The 12,642-nt window shown below is 41.2% G+C and overlaps 1 protein-coding gene across 3 annotated transcripts in view; it reads left to right on the forward strand.

The window, feature by feature from the left end:
- Positions 1 to 5,705: 5,705 nt before the first annotated feature.
- Positions 5,706 to 12,642, forward strand: part of LOC122061521 (aspartate--tRNA ligase 2, cytoplasmic-like) — a 46,255-nt gene continuing 39,318 nt past the window's right edge. Inside the window, exons 1-4 of one of the 3 annotated variants that reach the window (XR_006134663.1) lie at positions 5,706 to 5,957; positions 6,762 to 6,815; positions 7,355 to 7,434; positions 7,553 to 7,641. Coding sequence is in view for 2 of the 3 variants with exons in the window: in XM_042624808.1 (XP_042480742.1) it covers positions 5,931 to 5,957; positions 6,762 to 6,815; positions 7,358 to 7,434; positions 7,553 to 7,847 (453 nt within the window). In the remaining variant the exon portion in view is untranslated. Of the gene's footprint in view, positions 5,958 to 6,761; positions 6,816 to 7,354; positions 7,435 to 7,552; positions 10,124 to 12,642 lie in introns of those variants that run through there. The other 2 variants (XM_042624809.1, XM_042624808.1) reach the window with 2 other exon arrangements.

Below are 12,642 nucleotides of genomic sequence, written 5' to 3' on the forward strand. Positions count from 1 at the left end.
TGGGTGCCCGAGGCTGGTATCCTGAATAGATCTCAAAGGGGGACAGACTAGTGGTACGGTTCTTAGAACTGTTATATGCAAACTCGGCCTGGCTAAGGTGTTCTCCTACAAGGCAACGCAATAAATTTCCTAAGCTCTTATTGACAACCTCGGTTTGGCCATCGGTCTGAGGGTGGAAAGCTGAGGAGAAACGGAGTTTCGTTCCCATCATCCGCCATAGGGTCCTCCAAAAATGACTCGTGAACTTAACATCCCTATCGGACACTATGGTGAGGGGTAACCCATGGTACTTGACAACCTCATTAAAGAAAAGTTTGGCTACTATGGATGCATCGGAGGTCTTAGAGCATGGGATAAAATGGGCCATCTTCGAGAAGCGGTCAACAACCACATAAACAGAATCATGGCCTCTCGAAGTTCTTGGTAGACCAACTACAAAGTCCATGCTAAGGTCCTGCCAAGGGGAGTGGGGAACGGGTAGGGGAGTGTACAAACCCGTGTTTTGCTTTTGTTGTTTGGCGGTCTGGCATGTCCTGCACTGACCCACAACTATAGCAACATCCCTCTTCAGTCCTGGCCAAAAGAATCGGTCCTCAACGAGGGTGATGGTCTTATCACGACCGAAGTGGCCAGCGACTCCCCCAGCATGCAATTCCCAGATCAGGAAATCTCGGAGTGAAGTCCTGGGAATGCACAACTTGCTTCCTTTAAAAAGAAAGCCCTCCCTAAGTAGGTAGTCCGAGCTGTTGACTGGCTTGCCTTCACTCAAGGAAGTGAACGGCTCATTAAAATCAGGACAGGTGGGGTATTGGTCCTTGACTCCCTCGAACCCTACAACCTCTACACTCATTGCTTGGAGTAGCACACTAGCCCGACTCCTAGCATTGGTGCGACTGAGGAACATGTTCACCCGGCTCAGTGCATCTGCAATAGTATTCTCGACATCAGGCTTGTGCTTGAGTAAAAAAGTGTACTCTTGGAGGAACTCAACCCACTTGGCATGCCTCTGACTGAGTTTCTTTTGGGCACTAAGGTACCTCAGAGCTTGGTGGTCAGAGAATAGTATGAATTCTTGCGGTAAAAGGTAATATCGCCAATAGCGCAATGATTGGACAACCGCATAGAATTCCTTGTCGTATATAGAACATCGTTGCCTAGCTTCATTAAGCTTCTCACTAAAATAGGCAATAGGGTGGCCCTCTTGTCCTAGGACACCACCTATCCCAGTACCAGATGCATCACAGTTAACTTCGAAGACCTTAGAGAAATCTGGGAGGCGCAGGACTGGAGCTTCAGTCATAAGCTTTTTAATCTCATTAAAGGCCTTCGTAGCACTCTTAGTCCATTGAAACTCCTTCTTTTTCGTGCAATCGGTGTAGAAAGTGGCTAAACCATGGAAGCTTTGTACCTCACGAATGTTAGTTGGCTCAGGCCACTCTACAATTGCCCTCACCTTCTCAGGGTTAGCAGATACTCCCTGAGCTGACACAATAAATCCCAGGAAGATGACTTGATCACTCATGAAGGTGCACTTCTTGAGGTTGACAAAGAGTTTTTCTTGTGAGAGCACATGAAAAACCTTCTGTAAGTGATCCAAGTGGGAAGACGGGGTCTTACTATAGATGAGGATGTCATCAAAGTAAACCACAAGGAACTTGCCAATGAATGGTTGAAGCACTTTATTCATTACCCTCATGAAAGTGCTAGGTGCATTTGACAAACCAAAAGGCATGACTAACCACTCAAAGAGGCCATCCTTCATCTTGAAGGCTGTCTTCCACTCATCTCCCGACCTGACCCTAATCTGGTGGTACCCGCTCTTGAGATCAATCTTCGAAAAGATCGAAGAGTTGGCCATCATATCCAACATGTCATCAAGCCTAGGGATAGGGAACCTATACTTGATGGTGATCTTATTGATGGCCCTACTATCAACACACATACGCCAGGTGCCATCTTTCTTTAGCGTGAGCAAGGTAGGTACAGCACACGGGCTAAGGCTTTCCTTAATGAATCCCTTTTGCAACAGTTCATCCACTTGCCGTTTGAGTTCGGCGTGTTCTTTGGGATTCATTCAGTAATGGGGTAGGTTCGGGAGAGAGGATCCTAGAACTAAGTCAATAGCGTGCTGGATGTCACGCATAGGCGGTAACTCATCAGGTAGTTCCTCAGGGAATAGCCTCTCGGATTTCCTCAACAAGGGTTGCACTTCTCTAGGAGCCTCAGTGAATAAGCGTGACCTATCGGTATTACTCTGTACGGTAACTAGAGCATAAATCACCCTTGACTCGTGACACTCTCCTTCAAATTGTTGTTGATTTAAAATGTTGAGTGTTTTGGTGGGGGCGTGTTTGGATGTACTTCTCTTATGTTCTGGAACCCTAACTTCCCTAGGGGGACTGGGTGTCAGTCTGATCTTCTTCCCTTTGAACTCAAAGATATAGGTGTTAGACTTCCCGTAATTGGTGACATCCCGGTCATATAACCAGGGCCTACCTAGAATGATGTGGGAAACATCCATCTCTAGGACATCACACCACACTCGATTCTCATATCCTGCAAAGTGTAGGGGGACTAGACACCTCAGATTTACAGGAATGTTGGACTGATCAACCCAGGAAACCTTGTAAGGCTTAGGGTGGGGTTCAGGTTTGAGGTTCATTCGAGCAACAACGCTCTTGGCGACCACATTCATGCAACTCCCGCTGTCTATGGCGACGCGACAGTTCTTGCCCTGATGACATGTGTAGGTGATGAAAATATTAGTTCGTCGCCAATCATCGCTATTCTTAGGTTGTGAGACCATGCAACGCACAATGCTGAGCTTGAGGTCACCGGCCTCCTTGGTGTCCTCATCAGATATGGTCTCATCTGGCCTATGGTCCTCATACTCATGGTCCTGAAAACCCTCTTGGTCACTTTCTTCAGGGGTCTGCTCTCCTACGTAAAGATTCCTATTGGGACTCTCCCTGGAGAAGTGACCAAACCCACGACACTTGAAGCACTGTTGTTGCCCACTACTCTTGGGCGCTTCTCCCAAAATTCCTTTACCCTTGTTGTCAAATTGACACTGTGGTGCAGTAGGGCTTTTTGGGAATCTAGTTGTGCCTTGGGGTGGTTTTCTAAATTGGGACTCCCCAGCTTGGAAGTTCTTCCTCTGAGAATAAGTTCTCATGGAGGATTCCATCTCAAGGGCTATCCTAAAGGCCTATGGAATGTCTCGCACTAGGTGGGGTGCCATACGAGACTGAATTTTGGAGTTGAGCCCGGTAAGGAATCTGGATAGTGTCTGCTCAACATCCTCCCGAATACGGCTTCTAATTTTTAATTCATTGAACTTGCTCATGTACTCAGTCACAGTCAATTTCCCTTGCTTTAGGGTATTCATTTCATTCAACAACTGGAGCCTATAAGTGATAGGTAAAAATTCCCTCTTGAGCCGCTCTTGTGTCTCTACCCAGGTGGTGATTGGCTCAAGTCCTAGGTGGTCCTCCTGGTACTCTAGGTCTGTCCAGAAGTCCTGGGCAGCTCCAATAAGCTTGAACTTAGTAAACCGGTAGCGGACTTCCTCTGGCATATCATAGAAATCGAAGTACCTATCCATCTGCTTGATCCAATCCAGAAGGATCCTAGCGTCAATCTGACCATCGTAGGTAGGGGCATCTACCTTAATCATCCGTCTGACATCAAAGCCCCTATCATGGTGCTCATAGCCCTCATCATCTCCATATTAGGTTTGGCGTCTTGGCGGTGGGCCTCGACCCCTACCTTGATCCCTACCATGCCTTAGTCCTTGGAAGTTATCCCCTATCTGGTCATAACTGTCAGTCTGGTTATTTTCGTTTACTTCCTCAGGGTTAGGGCCTCTGCCCCTAGGATCAGTGCCAGTTATGTTACGGCCTTGCCGTCCATCAGGGTTTTGGGCACTTGTCTCGAGGGCAACCAACTTATCGGTAAGGGCTTGGAGATGGATAGCTTGTGTTTCATGTATGGTTTGAACGGTTTTCATGAATTCAGCCAATTGCTCCGATTGAGTGGTGGTGCTAGGAGGGTCAGACATATCCTGGTATGCTCTACCACTACGAGTGGACATACGGAGATGGGCAGCCAAAGGTACGGTTGCCACCAAAGACTCAAGGTCTACTCAGGATCTCCAATTGAGATAAGTAGTTATCCCTTTCAATCTTGAGGTCAGAAATCTCCCTCTCGAGTATATGCTTTTGGAGGGAATAACGTCAAATGCTATTTGGCCCCGCCAATTTAAGAAAGAAAAGGGTGTCCTCTAATCTATGGTATCGCTCTCTTAGCTCAGACTCGACCACGGACAAACGGTGACGGAGACTAGACCTCAAAAGATAAGACATGTAAACAAGGGACAACAGTACTTAATTACCCTCAACCTAGGCAAAACCATGCTCTGATACCAAGATGATGTAGGGGGGTTCCTAGATGACTAGGTCTCCTACAAGATTAACTAACTAGGTAGGTTAACTCAAGGGGCTTAGGTAAATAAGACCAAAGAATCTTAGCAAACACGATTAAGCATGCAAGATAAAGCGAGACTAATAAACAAAGTACCCAAAAGCAATATTAATCTAGACAGAAAAACACATAAATTCTTACTCAAGTTTCAAGTGGGGACATGGGGAAGGGAACAAACGACATATGAATATTAGGTTTAGCACAAATCCATCTAGACACCCAACTTAGATATGCAACAATCGATAAAATAGGCATAAACAAAGGGCAAAGGCAGACTTCAACGTTAATGGGTTGCAATATATATAATAGGGATTAAGGGAGGTGGGGAGGATTTAGTTTAGTACTTTACCATGCTGCTATTCAGGTCTGAGGAGAGAAGAAGAAATCCAGGTTCTCCAAAATAAAGAGGTTGTACTCCACTTTTTGTTGAAGAAGATACACCCAGCCAATTGTAGAGAGAGTAGTTGCAGTGATGTAAAGGCAGCAGTGTGCAACGGCAGCAGTATTGTAACGACAGTAGTACGTAGCAGCAGCAGTTGCAGCAGAGCAATTTTGTACTGGCAGAATTATGTTGCAGCAGCAGTGGGGTAAGGCAGCAGGTGCAGCAGTAATAACGCAGCAACAGGTGCAGCAGTAATAACGCAGCAGCAGGTGCAGCAATATAACGCAGCAGCAGAGAAAAAAAAACAATAAGACTGAAAAGAAAGAGAGGGAGGCGAGACAAGAAGATTGAGAGAAGAGAGAGCAGAGAGAGTAAGGGAAGAAAGAGGCGAGAGAGAAGGGGAGAAAAGTCGAGAATGAGAGAGAGAGAGAACCGTGAGAGGGGTGGGGATTTGCTCATGGCCTTCTTTTTAATTAACATTCATTGAAAATAAACAATGGCCAATGGCCTTACACTTAAAGAGAATAAACTTCCAAAAATAAAAAAGATACTTAGAAACTCAATTGCATGAAATAAAAACTACCTAATAGATCAATATAAAGAAATCCTAGTTTCCTAATTGTGTAAGACAATCAAATATCACTAGATTTAAAGCAAAGTACTAGAATCAAATAAGATTTGGTGGGGTCCACAAAATCTTCTAAGATCTTCTAAAAATCTGGATCGATCTTGGGACCCACAAGATCTTCTAAAATCTTTTAAGATCTTCTAAAATCTGGATCGAGCTTGGGGCCTACAAGATCTTCTTTCTATTCTTCCAGCCACAAAGATGGCTGCTTCTTCTTCTTCTTGCGCCTGTACACTTTGATGTCCCCATCAGATTGGCATGCTGGTGCATGGTTAAATATTTAACATTGTCCCATGAAGTGACACTTTCTGATGGTCTGAATTGAAGAATGATGATTGGTCTTTTGTCTAGAGAATTTGCAATTTTATTTTTTTAGGCTTTATTTTGTTAGCTCCTCCTTGGTGTCAGAATTTAATTTTCACAGGTCTTGATGTTGAAATGGAGATCAAGGAGCACTATTTTGAGGTAAACTTGGAGCATAGGTTGCTATTATTGACTCTGGAGTTAGAAACTTGAGTCATTCACCTCTTGGTGAAAAACTTTCTTAGGGAAGAAATCTAGATTCAGAAGCCCTTGAAACAACACTAATTGAATGAAGATATATATGAAGAAATGTCCTTTCCTGGCTGGAATTCAAACATTTAGTTAACCACAAGTTAAGGAATCATGCCCTTTCCCAAATGGTAAAGTTGACATGTTTTTATCAAATTGTTCTCTACAGGCTTTAGTTATAAATTTCGTTTCAGTGGCCATTATGGTCGTTTCTTTCTTAAAATTTGGTCAAACGTTTTGATATATTTATGTCCACATGTATATTATTTAATACTAAAACCTTTGCATAAACCTTTTATTAGGATCAATTCTTTGTGTTGGCCAAGAGAAAACCTGAGAAATGGTGTAGGGTTGCAACCTGTGCCCAGAAATCGGGGGGAAACAAAATGAAATTGATAGCTAGACTACAGGCTTTTTTTTTTTTTTGGGGGGGGGGGGGGCGGTGGTGTGGGCGAGGGTACTTCCTCTACTGGCTGGTTGACTTAAAGTAAATGTAATCGACGAGTGGAAGACAATACCCATTTGAACCTTTGGAGGTTTCACTCTTCTTCTTCCTTATTTATTTATTTTTTTTGAACTCCTTAATCTTCATACCTTATTTATGAAACATTTATTGTTATTATACATTTTTGTAACTCCTGAAGCTTCATACCTTATTTATGAAAGGTTCTTGTTATTATATGTTTCTGATGGTGACTTACTTGTTGGATGTAACAGTACCTGAGAAAGACATTGCGGCTTACTTTCCAAGAAGGAGTTCGTATGCTCAAGGTATGGAGACAGGACATTTTTATGATATCAACTGTGTTTGTGTTCTTGAATGTGAGCCTTCTTGGCTTAGAGGGACTTTTAGAATGTCTCAACCTTGCTGCTTCAAGAAAGGGGAAAACACTATGAAGATTTGATCAAATCAGCAATTGTCATATATATGTTCCTTCTGAATTTTGTTTGAGTGCTTATTAGCGAGTTCCTGTTTTTGCTCTCTTCGATCAAACCCAGCACCTTAATAACAGTTACTATTTGGTATTAGTATTCATTTTTCTGTTCAGGGGGATTGATCTCTTGTATCCAATCAATCAATCTTTAAAGGTCTTCCATTTTACTTATAATCCAAACACATGTTCCCTACACATTCCATCAACCTAATTCCTCAAAACTAAACTTTCCTTCATTTTCATACTCTACTGGATTGTTTGATCAGCCACACTCATATGTGTAGTGTTGGTTAAAATACCCGAACTAGCTTCCCTTCTTTTTGTTCCATTGACTTTTTTCTCTGGTATAGTTACATGGTCCTAACTTTTGCAGAGTAGGCTGGTGTAGAAGTCGATCCTCTTGGGGATCTAAATACGGAGGCAGAGAGAAAACTGGACCAGTTAGTATGTGATAAGTAAGTGATTCCTCTCTCTTTCTAACCCTCTCTGTTTCTAATGTTACTTAAGTATCTATATATCTATCTACTTATTGTAATTTCTGGATGGCTGACAAGATTTTATTCCACAACATAGGTATGACACTGATTTCTATATTCTGCACGGGTATCCCTTGGCTGTTCGACCATTTTACACCATGCTGTGTTATAATGATTCGGCATACAGTAATTCATTTGATGTCTTTATTCGAGATATTGCGAGTTTCAACCCTTATAGTATAATTTATTGTTCTCTGTCTCTGGAATTGGTTGTATTCACATCCTTTAACATTTTGAATGGCTGTGTTTGTCCCTCATTCTATTTAACATGTCTTTGCACCCTTTCCTTAAAGTTGATTGTTGAACTTGCTGCTTTCTTGCCCTGTCAATGAGATTATGTTGATATCATATGGAGACCCTTGCATTCCCAAATTCATTGCCTTTTCTGTTGATGTTAATATTACCAACATGAGCTGAAGCAGATCAATTAGCAACTACTGATCAACAAGAGAGGAAGAATCCGTGAAACTTAGGCTCTCTTTGGTTGGATTTTTAATTCAATTTCAGACTGATTTCTTAAAACAAGTCAACAAATAGTTTTTTGGTCAAAATTGATATTGTCTGGTTGCATCAATTGAAAATGGTTAGGGGTACGCCTAAAGTGACCATAGGGGAAGTAGTGAGGAAAGACATGCATAGTTTGGGTCTTGCCCCAAGTATGAACTCAAATAGAGAGCAGAGTGGAAGGCAAGGATCCATGTAGCGGACCCCATGTAGCAGTGTTGTTACTTAGTTACTGTTATTGTATTATTTTCCTTTCACTTTTACTTTTTCTATTTTGTCCTTGCACGGATCCATGTAGCCAACCCCATTAATTTGGAATAAGAATTTATTGTTGTTGTTTTATTGTTGCATCAATTGCAAATGTTTCAAGAAGAAGATATCCTTTTTTGTTAGTTCAATTTTAAGAATAGATTCTCTCTATTTAAGATAATAATAATTAGGGCAAGAGAATGTTTTCTGCTTGCACCCTCGATACCCATAGCTTGGCATGGAGGCAACAGGGTCTGGGTGTAGTGCCATGCAAGTGGGCAGCTTGCGTTTTCCCTAATAATTATAAGATGATGATGAGGTTGCCAAACTTAAGAATATAGACTTGACCGCTCACTATTTTGCTCTAGCCATAGAGGGTTTTCAAGTTTCAGCCGCCGCTGTGAGGCTGGGCTGCTCCCCCCCTTTCTCTCACTCACCCTTCCTCCTCCTTCTCTCATTCTCTCCCTCTCACACTCCACTGTCTTCTTCCTCTTCCTCTCTCTTTCTTTTCTTCTTCTCCCTCTCCTTCTCTCCCTATCTTTTCTCTTTCCTCCTCTGTCTCACATGACCAGGAAGTAGCGCTCCACCCTTCCTGACTCATCGACCATCTCAGTCAAAACAATAGGGAATGAATTGATGCATCGTGCCTCCTCTCTCTAAGTAATCGCCTCTCTAATTAATGGATCATGCTCCTAGTAGTGGAAAGGCTAATCAAATGAATCGATGCAGACAAGATAGGGATGCTATTACTAGCCTCTCCATAGGCTCTCTATAGATGGTATCTCTCCCTGGAGATTCGTTTCTGTCAAGCCTCAGATCTGGTGAGTTCTTGAGCTGCTACTCAGATCTGAAGTGACATTGTACTGTTGGATTTGCTGCAAATCAGATCTAAAATGATTATGGGCGAAGTGGTGAAGCATAACATGCACATTCTCGGTCTTGTCGCAAGTATGAGATTGGATAAAGCCCATTAGAGGCCTAGGATCCACGTAGTTGACCCCATTTAGCTGAGATTCTACTGACTTGTTGGGTTGATACCTCTTTCCTCATATTCTCATCTATCATCTTTCATCTCTCTTCAATCTACTTTCATTCTGCTTTTCATTTTTATTTATTTATTTCTATTTTCTATTTTTTCTTTAATTTTTTTATTTTTTTTCTTTTTCTCATGGATCCATGTAGCTTACACCATTAAGTTGGGATAAGGCTGAGTTTGTTGTTATTGTTGTTGTACTCTGTGCAGAGTATTCTCAAGACTTGTCTCAAATATTCAATATGCTCTTCTTAGTGTCTTCTATAAATCAAAATATCATCGAAATAAACAAACAAGAAATGACCAATAAAAGGATGAAGCACTTGTGTCATAACCCTCATAAAGGTGCTAGGTGTATTCATCAGACCAAAAGACATAACTTTCCACTCGTATATGCCATCCTTGATCTTAGATGCGGTCTTCCGTATTCGTCAAACCAAAAGACATAACTTTCCACTCCTACAAGCCATCCTTGGTCTTAAAGGTGGTCTTCCATTTGTTTATGTTCCAGATACAAATTGGGTTGGTAGCTGCTCCTAATGTCCAACTTGGAAAAACCTTAAATCCGGACAGCATGTTCAGTATGTCATCAAGTCGAGGTATGGGAAACTTGTTCTTGATGGTTATTTTATATATAGTCCTATTGTCCATACATATACATCATGAACCATCTTTCTTACGCTGGTACTGCATAAGGACCATAGTTTCCGCGTCGCAAACCAAGGCATTGGAGGGTTTCCTAAGCGCTTAGGTGACAAGGCACCCGCCTTGAGGCGAACAAGGTGACCAAGTGTTATTTTTTATTTTCACTCTTTTCTAACATTATTTAGTATGCTATATATACCTTGTGTCATAAAAAAAATCAACACCAAGCCATATCATGTCATCAAAAATCAACATTAAGACACATCAAAACATCAAAAATTAACACTAAGTTATCTTGAGTGATAAAAAATCAACAATTGAGAGAAATGCTCCTGAATGAAAATAATTTTAAAGAAATTAAAAAAAAATTATTTTTCCGGACTGTTGGTTTTTGGCAATGTTTTACCATGATATGATTATTTATTTAGAATTGAGAAAAACTCCAACATTTAAAAATTGAAAATAGCCCCAGCAACAAAAGATGAAATTTTGTTCTTGGATTGGGGGGTTGATTTTTTTTTTTTTTTCCTTTTAGAATTTAATTTTTAAACTATTTTTATTGGATTAAAAAAGGGGAGGTATTTGCTTATTTTTGAATAATATCTTAAGAAAATGATATATGGATAAATAAGTCTAAATCTATTTGGCAACATGTAGTACAATAAGACGATAATTGCCTAGGACCTAGGCAAACCACTTGGACTCTAAGGTGGCATCTTGACAACTATGATAAGGACTTGTGATCTTCTTGATAAATCCATTTTTAAGTTGTCCATCCACTAGCCATTCCAGCATGCTCTGTGGGACTAAGTTTATAAGAAGGATGGTTCAGTAAGGGTACCAAATCAATGGCATAATGTATATCATGTATAGGAGGCAGCTCACCAAGAAGCTCACGAGGAGTCAAGTTTGAAGAATCAAAAAGTATTTCTGAGGGTTGGGGAATGACTTCCCAAGTAACAAGAGCCAAAACCATTTATGTTTCATAGTAACAAGTGCCAAAACCATTTATGTTTCATAGTAACAAGTGCCAAAACCATTTATGTTTCATAGTAACAAGTGCCAAAACCATTTCTATTTCATGACTTGTATATAGCAACTCCCTTTGTGGAATAGCCAACAAATCCTTCATAGGCATAGCAAACACTTTCTTCTTAGTTCTAATGTCTTTTTGGTTTGTCCTCAAAGCTCTTCGTTGTCACATTTCAACGTGTGCATTTACCGAATGGAAACAGTAGGGACACCCTTCCATTTGAATGTGCACAAATTCTTCTTACCTCCAATCATGACATCATTATCATACATCCACAGTCTCATTGGCATCACGTCACACTATACATTCTCCTTATACCAATGAAGCTTTAAAGGATTAGAACACTGCTGATTTACCTCTAAAGTGTTACTGTTAAACAAGGACATTTTATAAAGTTGAGGATGCTTCTTGGGTTTCAGGTTGGCTTTCTTCACAAACGCTTATGAAGTGGCATTGACACAGCTACCATTGTCAACTACCACCTGACAAGCATACGCCGGATTTCATATGGCTATAGAAAATACAATTTATCCTCTCCTTTGGTTGCAACCACCAAAATGCGAGTAACAATGTGAATACCATAGGTGGCATCTTCATTAACATCATCCAGGTCATAGTCATCCTCACAATCATTATTCTCATCAAAGGAATATGGGAAAAGGTCAAGGTCTTTGTCATCCATTGTATTTTCAGCAACAACATTAACTCTCTGACGTTGTGGACAAGCTAAGAAAAGTGCCCAACCTCTTGGCGATGATGGCACTGAACCTTGTTGTTGCTAGTCATAGATGCCTTTCCCTTCTTATCATAATGTAGAGGAATTGAGGCACGTGAAGGGGCTGAAGTGTTAGCTTTAGTTGTTGGAAGTTTTTTCTTGGCCTCTCCAACTTGATAGCCAAATCTTCTACTTGTCGGTGCTATAACTCCTCGGCGCGAAGAGCCTGCTCAAGGAAATCTCTCACAGTGTACGTATCAACAACACAAATACTCATGTTAATATCAGCCAGTAATCCTAGTCGAAACCGAGATAGTACCGGTCTTTCATTCTCCCTAATGCCAGTTCGAGAATAGAGAGCATCAAATCTGTTCATGTACTTTGCGATTGTCATGTTCCCTTGACAAAGAGAGTTCAGATGGTCTTGTATATAGGCTTTGAAATTACGTGGCAAGTATATGTCGAACAACCTTCGCTTCGTCCTCCTATATCGTAGGTTCTCTACCATGCTCCTCAGGTTCTCGTTCGTGGGTTCTCCACCAATCACGTGCAACCTCAATCAGCTTAGCACCAGCCCATTTTTTCTTCTCTCCTTAGATAAATCAAAATAATCAAATTAGTAATCCAATGCTCCCAACCAAACGTAGAACACTTGGGGTTCATACTTGCCATTGTACTCCTTGAGTTCAAGCTTGACTTTCTGTGAGTCACTTGAGTGTTTGTTGTATTTAGGATAATCTGCACCAAAGTAACTCCTTAAGTGCTCTTTAAAGGTTGGCTGCACTATAGGAATCTTTTGTGGTCCTCTCAGATTAGGTATCCTATAAGCAACGGGGGCTGCAAAGTGTTTTCCTTTTTTTTAGTAGGTTTTTAAAATATTCGAGATGGGGATTGTTATTTTCCCCATCAATTCAATTAACTTTTCACAATACTAACACACAATAATAA

The sequence above is a fragment of the Macadamia integrifolia genome, chromosome 14, assembly GCF_013358625.1.
Source record: "Macadamia integrifolia cultivar HAES 741 chromosome 14, SCU_Mint_v3, whole genome shotgun sequence".
NCBI lineage: Eukaryota > Viridiplantae > Streptophyta > Magnoliopsida > Proteales > Proteaceae > Macadamia > Macadamia integrifolia.